This window comes from Sus scrofa, chromosome 4 (genome assembly GCF_054392235.1).
Source record: "Sus scrofa isolate SSC_HxYL_T2T_F1_AM1 chromosome 4, Sscrofa_HxYL_maternal_Yorkshire_Landrace_v2.0, whole genome shotgun sequence".
Classification (NCBI taxonomy): domain Eukaryota; kingdom Metazoa; phylum Chordata; class Mammalia; order Artiodactyla; family Suidae; genus Sus; species Sus scrofa.
In genome coordinates, this window is record NC_139386.1 from 444,974 (window position 1) to 456,263 (window position 11,290).

General features: G+C 61.2%; 1 protein-coding gene across 3 annotated transcripts; it reads left to right on the forward strand.

Moving 5' to 3' along the window:
- Positions 1 to 1,150: 1,150 nt before the first annotated feature.
- SLC39A4 (solute carrier family 39 member 4) lies at positions 1,151 to 7,043 on the forward strand. 3 transcript variants are annotated; one of them, XM_085021487.1, is made up of 15 exons: positions 1,235 to 1,446; positions 1,626 to 1,741; positions 2,021 to 2,092; positions 2,792 to 2,880; positions 3,339 to 3,623; positions 4,076 to 4,271; positions 4,372 to 4,523; positions 4,613 to 4,784; positions 5,151 to 5,323; positions 5,493 to 5,627; positions 5,710 to 5,835; positions 6,000 to 6,054; positions 6,231 to 6,383; positions 6,504 to 6,691; positions 6,788 to 7,043. In XM_085021487.1, the coding sequence occupies exons 7-15, from the start codon at positions 4,386 to 4,388 to the stop codon at positions 6,914 to 6,916; spliced, it is 1,269 nt and encodes a 422-aa protein (XP_084877613.1). In that variant the 5' UTR covers positions 1,235 to 1,446; positions 1,626 to 1,741; positions 2,021 to 2,092; positions 2,792 to 2,880; positions 3,339 to 3,623; positions 4,076 to 4,271; positions 4,372 to 4,385; the 3' UTR covers positions 6,917 to 7,043. The 3 variants fall into 3 exon arrangements, with proteins under 3 accessions (XP_020946108.1, XP_084877613.1, XP_084877612.1); XM_021090449.2 differs by lacking the exon at positions 1,626 to 1,741 and having other exon boundaries at positions 1,151 to 1,446; XM_085021486.1 differs by lacking the exons at positions 1,235 to 1,446; positions 1,626 to 1,741; positions 2,021 to 2,092 and having other exon boundaries at positions 2,555 to 2,880.
- The last annotated feature ends 4,247 nt before the right edge of the window (positions 7,044 to 11,290 follow it).

Consider the following 11,290-nt stretch of genomic DNA (forward strand, 5'->3'; position numbering starts at 1 on the left):
GTCACACTGCAGGGCCATCCAGCCGCACCTGAACCCAAGCCCAGGACACTGTCCTCAGCCTGATGCCACAGGACAATGGGGGCAGAGTCCTCAGGGCCTAGGGTCCGCTCCCTGGAGCCTCTCCTCCCCCACTGCAGCCACACCCTGCAGGGTCAGGGCCAAGGGTCTGTGTGGAGCCAGGTGTGGAAGGCAAGGCGGCCCTGAAGGCTGAACAGGGTGTTCCATGGGGCCCCTTTCCCCAGACTGCCAACAAGGCAGAGATAAGGCCTAGGCGTTCAAAGGCCAGAGTGGGAACCAGCAAGGAAGGGCAGGGCCGGGCCTGGAGCCTGGCGGCCCCTCACTGAGTGGTGGGGGGGGCTTGGGCTCCTGTTTAGCCATTTCTTGGGGAACTTCCCCTGGAGGAGGAGCAGGACCCAGCAGGACTTTAGCCCCCCTCAGACTCCAGCCCACCCCAGCATGGAGACCTCATCCAGGGACCCCAGTGGAGAGGGCCCCTCATCCCCACCGGAGGAAGAGCTCAAAGGCTCTGGGGCATCTAAGCTGCCCGAGCTGGGAGGCCCTGGACAGCAGCCTGGGACCTTTGTCCCAGGCCCCGTGGCTTGGGAGCAGCCCCTAGAGAAAGGGCCATAGGTAGCGACACCCAGACTGAATTCGAGTCCCCAAACCGAGTACCCCTGCAGAGTTTGTACTTAACTCCTGGATGCAAAGTGCCATTCCTGCACTTACCTAACACCTGTTCTCCTCAAGACTGAGATGCCTCCCAAGGTGGGGGCGGGGAGACTGAGCAGGACTCTGCAGGGGCCTCCTGAGCACAAACCCATTCCGTGTCCCCCACTTCTTGTTTGTAGGAAACAGGCTTCATCCAGCCCCCTAAGACCGTCCTGGCCTGAGTTCCAAGGGCAGATTCCAGCCGAAGCTAATCAGGGAAGCGAAGGAATGCAGAAAAGGGAGGGACCGTCAAGATGGGCTCACACACCCTGGGCAGGGTCCAGGTTCCTCCTTGAGGGACACACAGACCGATATCCTTGAGCTCCTCCGAGGAGCTAAGGCTCCCGCCCCGGCCAAGGAAGGAGACCCCAGGCTGGCTGGAACCTTAGGGCTGAAGACCGAGAGTCCTGGAACAGCACCGTGACCTCGCCACTGACCAATCAGAACAAAGCTGGCACACACACACACTCGCAGGCACGCACACACGCGCGCACACACACACTCGCAGGCACGCGCACGCGCGCGCACACACACACTCGCAGGCACGCGCGGGCGCACACACTCGCAGGCACGCGCGCGCCTGCACACACACTCGCAGGCACGCACACGCACTGCAGCCCTCAAACCAAATCCTGCCTGTTAAAAACTTCTCCCCCACTGCTGGGAGCCGAATTTCGAGAAAGGAATCTGCCTGATGACAAAGTCCGGGGGATTCTGAAGAAGTCTGCAAAGCAGCAGGTTTGCTGTTTGCTAGGCCCCCCAGAAACCAGAAGCCGTGATGCCTGGGGATACAGTCCTTTGTGTTTTCTTTGTTTTCAATAACTGATCTGTGTCCTGCTCACACTGTGCCTTGTCTACTGTTTGTTCTTTCACCCTAAGAAAAGAATTAATTCCCTTCTGTTTAAATCTTGAATTAGTCTTGCCTGCTGGCCTTTGGTCATCTCTAGAGTATGGCTCCATGCTGTTTATTACGGAGAGAATGGTTTTTTGGAAGGGATTTCTGTTTTCTGCAAGATAATCTTCGATAGTATTGGTATGCATTATTCAGCTAAAGTTTATTTAGAATAAAATAAAATACAGTTTAGAAATTGCTGATGATTGTTGTCTTGATTTAGGCAGAGAATGTATCAAAGATTATTATGATATAAAAATTAAAATAGGGTTACTGTTAAGATAGTAACCAGGCATTTTATTTTGAAGAAACAACAATACGCATGCGACATTTGCAAAGGTTGCTTGCGGCCTACATGTGACTTTAGCTACCTGCCCGGTTGCTCTTTAATGGGTTGATGGCGTACTTTCCCCCATCCAGGTGCCTTTTTCTGTCTTTACACTTAAACTGTAACCCTGGAGCAGTCACGAGATATTGATCTTCTTCGCCGATGTAAGTTGTAGGTTCTTTCCCTGTATAAGCTGCTGCTGTTCATCCTTGCACTGGAGACCGCTTGAGCGCTGCTCCAGAGGGTGTGCGATTCCGCTCTTCCTGCGCCCGCCGCCCCTCCTCTTCGGGAAACCCCCTGACCGCCGGGGCGGGACCCCGGGACCCCGGCGCCCCAAACCCTCTGGGAACTCAGGGCTTTGCACACACGCCACCTGTCTCCTGGAATGGCCTGCAGTAAAACTTTCTCTGCTCCAAAGGGTGACGTTTTGTTTGCTTGGCCTCACTGCGCCTTGGGCAGGGTTTCCGTACCAAGACCCTCGGGGGAGTGGGGTAGGGGGTGGCGGCCCTGCCCTGCGGCTCTGGGTGGCCCATCCAGGAGGGGCCCAGCCCTCGCCCCCCAGGGCGGCCACTTCAAGCGGGGAGGATCTGCCGCTGGAATGGTTAACCCAGGACGCCTCCGCAGCCAATCACAGGGCCCCGCGGGCAAGGCCCGGAGGGCGCCTGGCCGGGCCCAGCCCCAGTCCGGCACCGGGCAGCCCATGCAGCCTGCAGCCATCCTGGCGCGTGCCACCTCCCCAGAGCGCGCAGCCCCCGGGGGCCGCAGCATGGCTGGCCTGGCCCGGCTGGGGCTGCTGCTGGCTGTGCTGCTGGCCTCCGCAACGGCGACCCAACCGGCCCGGCTGCTGACCTTGCTGTCCTCAGGCCAAGGCGTTCTGGACCGCGTGGCGCTGGGCGGCCTGTTAAATACACTGGCGGCCCGTGTGCACTGCGCCACCGGGCCGTGTGGAAAGGTAAGGCCCCACCCGACGGGTCCCCCGGCTCCAGCCCGCCCCGAGGCCCGGCAGCAAAGGGCCCTGGGTAAACTCCAGGAGGCGGGCCGAGCGGCGGCCAGGCGCCCTGACCTTGCTGGCCCAAGCCCACCCTCCTCTGCTGGGCATTCGGAGGGACCTGCCTTCCCGGATGGGGGCTGCACTGGGTCCCCCACCCCGTGCTCACCAGATCAAACTGGCGTGTCTGGGAAGAGACCGCCCTGGGCGGGCGGGACCCCTCCGTGTGTTGTGCGTGCACCTCTGTCCCTGGGGTGGGGTGGGGAAGGGTGTGGGGAGCAGTGAGAGGGGGCGTGAGGGTGACAGAGCCTGAGGATGGTGGTCCACGTGTGGCCCCCCCCCGGGAAAGGGGGCAGCTCCAGCTCCGGGGTCACAGATGCCTGGCCCCTGCCCGCCCATCTCATCTCCGCCTCTGCCCACAGTGCCTGTCGGTGGACGACGCCCTGGCCCTGGGCAGGCCTGAGAAGCCAGGACTCCCCTCCAGCCCAGTGCTGGAGCCCAGGCACATCGCCCGCCTGAGCGCTGCCTCTGCCCTTTACCTCAGCGACCCCGAGGGCACATGCACAGACGTGCGTGCTGGCCGCTGGGCCTCACGAGCCGACCACCTCCTGGCCCAGCTCCAGAGCCCAGAGGCCCTGACCCTGGGTCTGACCAGGTTGCTGCAGAGGATTCAGTCCCAGGCTGTCGGCTGGTCCCCTTCAGAGGGGGTGAGGGCCCTGGCCAGGAGAGCCAGTGGGGGGACTGCTTAGGGGGTGAGGCCTCAACGCCTTTCTGGGCCCGTGGGAGACCTGGGGACACAGCGGGGAGGCCGGGCTGGGAGAATCACAAATTGTGTTCACCGCGGAGTAGGGCCGGGCTGCAGGAGTCCCAGGAGGGGCCCTCGCCAGAGAGCTCCTGGGGCTACAGGGAGGCGCTGGGGTGGGAGTGTCAAGGGGGGCAGTCTGGACCAGCTGGGCCAGGAAGGGGAAGGGGAAGGGCTGCGGTAGCAGGGAGGGGCGGGGCAGGGGCGGGGCCCAGGCCTTAGGTGGGCGGGAAGAGGTGGTGCTGGGAGGCGGCTGGTCTGGGTCAGAGGTGTCCAGGGGACACAAAAGGCTACGGCAGAGCTAGAGGTCAGGAAGGCCACACTGCCCGTTGAGGCTGAGCCCCAGCTCCTCCCCAGGCCTGTGTGGACCTGCCTCAGCTGCTGGAGGAGGCGGCCAGGGCGGGGGCTCCTGGCAGCCCCGGCCCGGTGCTCGCTGCTCTGCTGGACCATGCCAGGAGCGGCTCCTGCTTCCGTGCCCTGCCGACCCCTCAGTACTTCGTGGACTTTGTGTTCCGGGAGCACAGTGGCGAGACTCCCAACATCACACTGGCTGGTGAGGCAGAGCAGGGCCCACCACCCCTGCCCCCTCCATGCCCTAGGGGAGGGCAGGTCTGCGACCCACACAAACTTTGTGATTCTGCCCTCTCGGCCAGAGCTGGCAGCCCTGATGCAGCGCCTGGGCGTGGGCGGAGTGAGCGAGCCCCATGGTGACCACAGCGAGCAGGGTCATCTGGGAAAGGAAGCCAGCCAGCCTGGCCCCGTGCCCCCTGCCAGCCCCAACAGCAGCTCCAGCGTGTGGGACACGGTGAGCAACCTGTGCATCCTAGTCCTGGAGAGAGATGGGGTCCCAGGGTCTGCTCAGGTCCCTGACCCCCAGTCCTGTCACGCTCGCAGATGTGCCTGAGTGCCGGAGACGTGATGGCTGTGTATGGGCTGTCTGAGCAGGCTGGGGTGACCCCGGAGGCCTGGGCCCAGCTGAGCCCTGCCCTGCTCCAGCAACAGCTGAGTGGGGCCTGCAGCCCCCAACCCATGCACCCCACCCAGGACCAGCTCAGCCAGTCAGAGAGTGAGTGCCCACCTCCCCAGCTGTGCCTGCCTGGCCAAGCCCTGGGGCCTGGCAGATGGAGGTGGGACCACAGAGCGAGCAGGGAGCGGCCGCTGGGCTGGGAGGCATGGGAGAGCTGGGCCAGGACTGGGCAGAGGAGAGTGGCACCGGAGTAGGGGGTCAGGGCCAGTGTGGAGGCCTGGAAGGGAAGAAGGTGGGGCTTGGAGGCCCGCTGACTGAGCGGAGGCCAGGCCTGCCCCTGAGCACCTGCGGTCTGGGTGAGCTCCCGCTCACTTCTGGGGCCCCACCTGGACACCCTTCCCTGGGAGGCAGGGGTGGGGGCTGAGGCTGAGAAGGAGGCTCTCACTGCCCCTGCCCTGCCCCCAGGGTACCTGTACGGCTCACTGGCCACACTGCTCATCTGCCTCTGCTCCATCTTTGGGCTCTTGCTCCTTGCCTGTGCCAGCTGCAGTGCTGCTACCCACTACGTCATCCAGACCTTCCTGGGCATGGCTGTGGGCGCACTCACAGGCGATGCTCTCCTGCACCTGACGCCTAAGGTTGGCCCCAGCCTTCCAGGACCATTCCCCCCCAACCAGGCACTCCCCACCCAGCCTTCCTTCCAGGTCCACCCTCCTGGGGCCCCTCCTTGACTCCTAACCCCACTCTCCTTGTCTGGAGGGGGGAGGAGGCCCTGAGGCAACTGGCCCAGTGCCCCCTGCCCCCCAGGTGCTGGGGCTGCACACACATGATGGGGAGGTCGACCTGCTGCCCACCTGGCGCCTCCTGGCTGTGCTGGGAGGCCTCTATGCCTTCTTCCTGTTCGAGAGCCTTTTCAACCTCTTGCTGCCAGCAGACCCAGAGGTCAGGTGTATGGGAACTAACTGGACGTGGTATGGGGAGGGGTGGGGGAGGCACGGTGGACCCTGAGCCATTGTCCCCACAGGACCCAAAGGACAGGCCCTGCAGCCACGGCCACAGCCACAGTGGCCATAGCCACGGCGTGTCCATGCAACTAGCGCCCAGTGATCTCCGGCCGCCCAAGCAGCACGAGGGCTCCCGCGCAGACCTGGTGAGCTGGCCCTGCCTTTATGCCCCTACCCGGCGCCGAGCCCTGCCTGCACTCCCAGCTCCCACTCTAAGGCTTCTGCTGGGCCTGATCCTGGGACCTAGGCTGGCGTGCCCCGCCTCATCTCCGTGCCCAGCGGTTCATCTACACGGTCGCCCCATCCCTAGGTGGAAGAAGAGAGCCCGGAGCTGCTGAACCCGGAGCCCCGGAGACTGCGCCCGGGTGAGCCCTGAGGGAGGCCGCGGGAGCGCTGGGGGCCAGGGGTTTGGTGCGCAGTGCAGGCGAGGGCCAGTGGCAGGGGCGCGGTGGGGGGTCGGGGGGGTGGGAGAGCCGGAGGGTGGGGGCGGGCACCGAGGTGCAGGGCCAGGCGGATGCCCATCCACGCCTGCCGCCCCCAGAGCTGAGACTGCTGCCCTACGTGATCACGCTGGGCGACGCCGTGCACAACTTCGCTGATGGTCTGGCCGTGGGCGCCGCCTTCCTGTCCTCCTGGAAGACGGGGCTGGCTACCTCTCTGGCCGTCTTCTGCCACGAGGTGCCGCACGAGCTGGGTGAGCTTCGCAGGGTTCCTGTGGGTCGAGGGCGGGGCAGTTGGGAGGGACTACCGGGCAGGGCGGGGCCTTCCGGGACTGGGCGGGGCTCCCGGCCTGACCCCGCCCCTTCCGCCCCAGGGGACTTCGCGGCCCTGCTGCACGCGGGGCTGTCGGTGCGCCGCGCGATGCTGCTGAACTTGGCATCTGGGCTCACGGCCTTCATCGGCCTCTACGTGGCGCTCGCAGCCGGCGTCGGCGAAGACGGCGAGACCTGGATCCTGGCAGTAGCCACAGGCCTCTTTCTCTACGTGGCGCTCTGTGACATGGTCAGAACCGAGGCCGGGAGGGGGACTGCCCTGGGTGGGAGCTGAGCAGGAGCTCTGAGCCGGACTCTGACCGAGGGCCCACCGCCTCCTCCTCAGCTCCCGGCCATGCTGAACGTGCGGGACAGGCGGCCCTGGCTCCTGTTCCTGCTGCACAACGCGGGCCTGCTGGGCGGCTGGACCGTCCTGCTGCTGCTGTCTCTGTATGAGGATAATATCACCCTCTGATGGCCTCTGCCCCACTCTCAGCCCTCGACCCTGGCTCCTGGCCCTGAGCTAGCTCAGCGCCAGGCCTTCGTGAGCCTCCCTCCCCAGGCCCTAGTACCAGCTTCAATAAAGACATCCTTGTCCCTGGTGCCCAGCCTGCTTTCCTCCCAGGGAGGGAAAGGTCTCCCACCCAGGAAGGTCGACCGGGGGTGCGGGCGCTCTCTCCCCCGAGCAGTGCCTGGGGCCTGACCAGGAGCCGGGGCAGCTGCGCTCAGGGGCCTCCAGGCAGCCAGCCCCAGTCCTTGCGTCTGTCAGGTGGAGCCCCTGCGTGGGAAGCGGCGACACGGGCGCTGGCCAGGGTCTGTGGGCAGCAGGTAGGCCCTGGTGTGCAGTCAGGACTCGAACTTGCTGACTTAGAGCCGGAAGCACGAAAACAGCCAGCAGTGCTTTACACGGATGAGGGTTTATTTCTCTCTCCTGGAAAGTGGGCCTGGAGAGAGAGGACTAGGGTGCGAGCCAGCCCGTGGTCCGGGGCTCCGGCCTCCCCTGGCGGCCCCAGGTCCGCAGTGGAAGTAGCCATCCTCGGAGACCTCCCGTGGACGTTTCCCGGGGTTGTAGTACAGCCCACCGCAAACTGCGCGCCTGAGACCACACACGTTTATCTTCTCCCAGCTGTGGAGGCAGAGCTCTGAAATCAGGGCGTCAGCAGGCGGTGCGCCTCCCTGAAGTCTTCAGGGAAGAATCTGTTCCATGAGGCTTTCCTGGCTTCTGGTGGCCGTGGGTGTCCTTCGGCTTGTGGCAGCAAAACCCCAGTCTCGGCCTCTGTCTTCACACATCTTCTCACTAGTGTCTGTCTCTTTTCATGAGGGCATCAGCCACACTGGGTTGCTGGCTCCCCTACTCCAGCACGACCCCATCTCAACTAATGCCATCTGTAACAGTCCTATTTTCAAATAAAGTCACTTTCTGAGGTACTGTGGGTTAGGTAGTCAACATATATATATGTATATATATATGGTCTTTTTAGGGCCACGCCTGTGGCGGCACATGGAGGTTCCCAGGCTAGGAGTCGAAATGGAGCTGCTGGCCTACACCACAGCCACAGCAATGCCAGATCAGAGCTGCATCTGTGACCTACACTGCAGCTTGTGGCAACACTGGATCCTTAACCCACTGAGTGAGGCCAGGGATTGAACCCACATCCTCATGGAAACGAATCAGGTTCTTAACCCACTAAGCCACAATAGGAACTCCCTCAATATGTCTTTCTGAGGGACACATTTCAATCCATAATAGCCATCATGGTCCAAAATGGCTGCCAGAGCGCTAGCCATCAGATGCACTCTCCAGATAGCACAAAGGAGGTAGGAGTAAAGGGCAGAAGGAGTAAGGGCTCAGGGGACATGAGATTCAGCCTGTTGTGGAGTTCCCGGGTGGCCTAGCACATTAAAGATCTGGTGTTGTCCCTGCTGTGCCACGAGTTTGATCCCTGGTCCAGAAACTTCCACGTGATCTGGGGAGAGATTAAAAAAAAAAGAAAGAGGAGTTCCGTCATGGCGCAGTGGTTAACGAATCCGACTAGGAACCAGAAGGTTGAGGGTTCGATCCCTGCCCTTGCTCAGTGGGTTAACGATCCGGTGTTGCCGTGAGCTGTGGTGTAGGTTGCAGACGCGGCTCGGATCCCGCGTTGCTATGGCTCTGGCGTATGCTGGAGGCTACAGCTCCGATTCGACCCCTAGTCTGGGAACCTCCATATGCCGCAAGAGTGGCCCAAGAAATGGTAAAAAGCCAAAAAAAAAAAAAAAAAAAAGAAAGAAAAAAGATTTAGTCTGTTGTTGACTCAGTACCACAGGCACAAGAGCAGGAGAGTGGAAGTCCCTTATGCTCCACTGAGTCCACTTGTGCTGGAGGAGGTAGCTGCCACCTGCCAGGAACTGGAGGCAAATGGGCCAGAAGGACCATGTCCAAGAGCTCCTGGCCTGACACAGGTGGCCAGATGCCCCAGCTTCTCCGTGAGCCATGGATTCCTCAAGAACCTTACCAACTCTGTAAGAGAAGTCTGGAAACGACCACTCCTAGACCCAGTCCACAATACTGCACAGGGCCCGGCATGAAAGAGATGCAGAAAACCACCAGAGCCCAGCACAGCGCTGGCCCGGGATAATATCAAGGATGTGGCCTGGGAGGTAGTGCCCACTAGCCATGGAACCCGAGCTGTGGGGCTCAGGGAGTTTTCGGAGGGCAAGGGCTTCTGAGCGTGGCAGCCCCGTCTCCACCCTCAGTCTTGGGCTGTCTTCCAGCCCATCATGGTCCCTCTCCAGCAACTTCTAGCTGTCGCTTCTGCTGACAGCATCCTTTGGCATTGAGGAAGCAGACCCACCAGGCAGGACCATAGCCGCCACCCCACTGCCAGCCCTCCTTGCCCCACGCCCCCCTTCTTCTCTCTGATGTGGATGGAGCTGCATCTGGTCCACTACCCCCTTCCCTCCTTCGGCATCTCTGGCTCTGGGCACAGAGAGACTCTCACTCATGCCAGCTTGAGACTGAGGGTTCCATAGTCACTGATGTTCTTTCATCTCAGATGCCCTGAGATACAGGTGCCCTGAATGTGCCCAGCTGACTTGGATGTGGGGACTTAGTGTCCTGGCCACAGCTCAGCTCTGCCACTGCCCCTGCTGATCTGCTGAACTCCCTATCACAGCCTCACGGTGGTTCTGGCTACAGTTGCATTTTGTTTGGCTCGTTTGTTTTTTATGGCTGCGTATGAAAGTTCCTGGCCCAGGGATCAAAGTTGAGTCACAGCTGCGACCTACACCATGGGTGTGGCAGCACCGGATCCTAGAAGCCACTGTGCTGGCTGTGACAGAACCTGTGCTTCCACAGTGGCTCACTGCAGTTGGATTCTTAACCCACCATGCCACAGTGGGAACTCCAGTTATGACTTTTAAAGGGGTTTGGTGTGGCTCAGGGGTCACACACCTGTTTGGGCATCCAAGTGACTCCTTTGTCTGCTGCTCAAGGGTCCAGATGTAAAGCCATATTGCTGACTTGAGCAAGCGGCAGATTTGGATGCAACAGAAAGATATTTCTATGGCCTGTTCTTGGGTGTGACTATCTTTCTTTCTTTCTTTTCTTTTTTTTTTTTTTTTCTTAAGGGCTGCACCTGGGGCATATGGAAGTTCCCAGGCTGGGACAAGCTGGAGCTAGAGCTGCCGGATCCTTAACCCACTGAGCAAGGCCAGGGATGGAACCCATGTCCTCATGGATCCTAGTTGGGTTTGTTAACCACTGAGCCATGAAGGGAACTCCTCTCTCTCTCTCTTTTTTTTTTTTTTTTTTTCTTTTTAGGGCCGCATCTGCAGCATGTGGAGATTCCTGTGCTAGGTGCTACGGTCCAGGCTACACCACAGTTCACAGCAATGCTGGATCCTTAACCTACTGAACAAGGCCAGGGATCAAACCTGTGTCCTCGTGGATACTAGTCAGATTTGTTACCACTGAGCTGTTTTCTTCTTTCTTCCTTCCTCCTTTCCTTCCTCCTTTTCTTTCTTTCTTTCTCTCTTTCTTTCTTTCTTCTTTCTCTTTCTTTTTCCTTCCTTCCTTCCTTTCCTCCTTCCTTTTTTGGCTGTGCATGCCCCATGCATAAGTTCCCAGGCCAAGGACTGAAGCTGCACCGCCACAGCATCAACCCAGAACAATGCCACCGTGACACTTAACCCGCTGGACCACAGGAGAACCCCTCTTGTTTTATTTCTTAAGATTCCGTTTCTAAATCCCAGACCTGGCCATTGTTACCTAGGCCCAGTAAGGAAGTCTGGTTAGCTGTGGGGGGTGCTGGTTCCTGGGTCCTTGGAGAGGGCAACTGGGCCAGGCCTGGGGAAGGAGCAGCGAGGAAGACCGGGGAAAAGCGCTCTCCCAGGGGAGGGGCTCCTACAGGGGCCGCAGGGCCAAGGACAACAGGTGAAAGCCGTCCTCGGGCCTGTGGTGGTGGTGGTGGTGGTGGTGGCGGGTCGCTTTGCGGAGGGAGGGAACGCTGATCAGGGGCGCAGCATGGCATCTTTCCCGACCCGGGGCGTGTCGGACCTCTACCACACTGCCGGGGTCCTCTAGCTGAGTCCGGCGCTGGCACCTGGAAGGGCTCCTCGCACACCCAACTGGGACGTGGTGCCGTAAAGACCTCGCCTCTTCCTCCGAGCGAGACCCTCCACGGCGACCCCGCTCCTGGGTTCTGGGGCGGGAACGGCCCCGGCCAGCCGGCCCTGAGCCGCCCCAGTCCCTTTCCGGCTTCCAACCCGCTTCTCCGTTCCCGTTCCCCCGCGGAGGGACCCTGGAGGTGGAGCGAGGGCGGGGTTGCGGGGCTCTGGACGTGGAGCCTACGAGCAAAGCCTCGCGGCC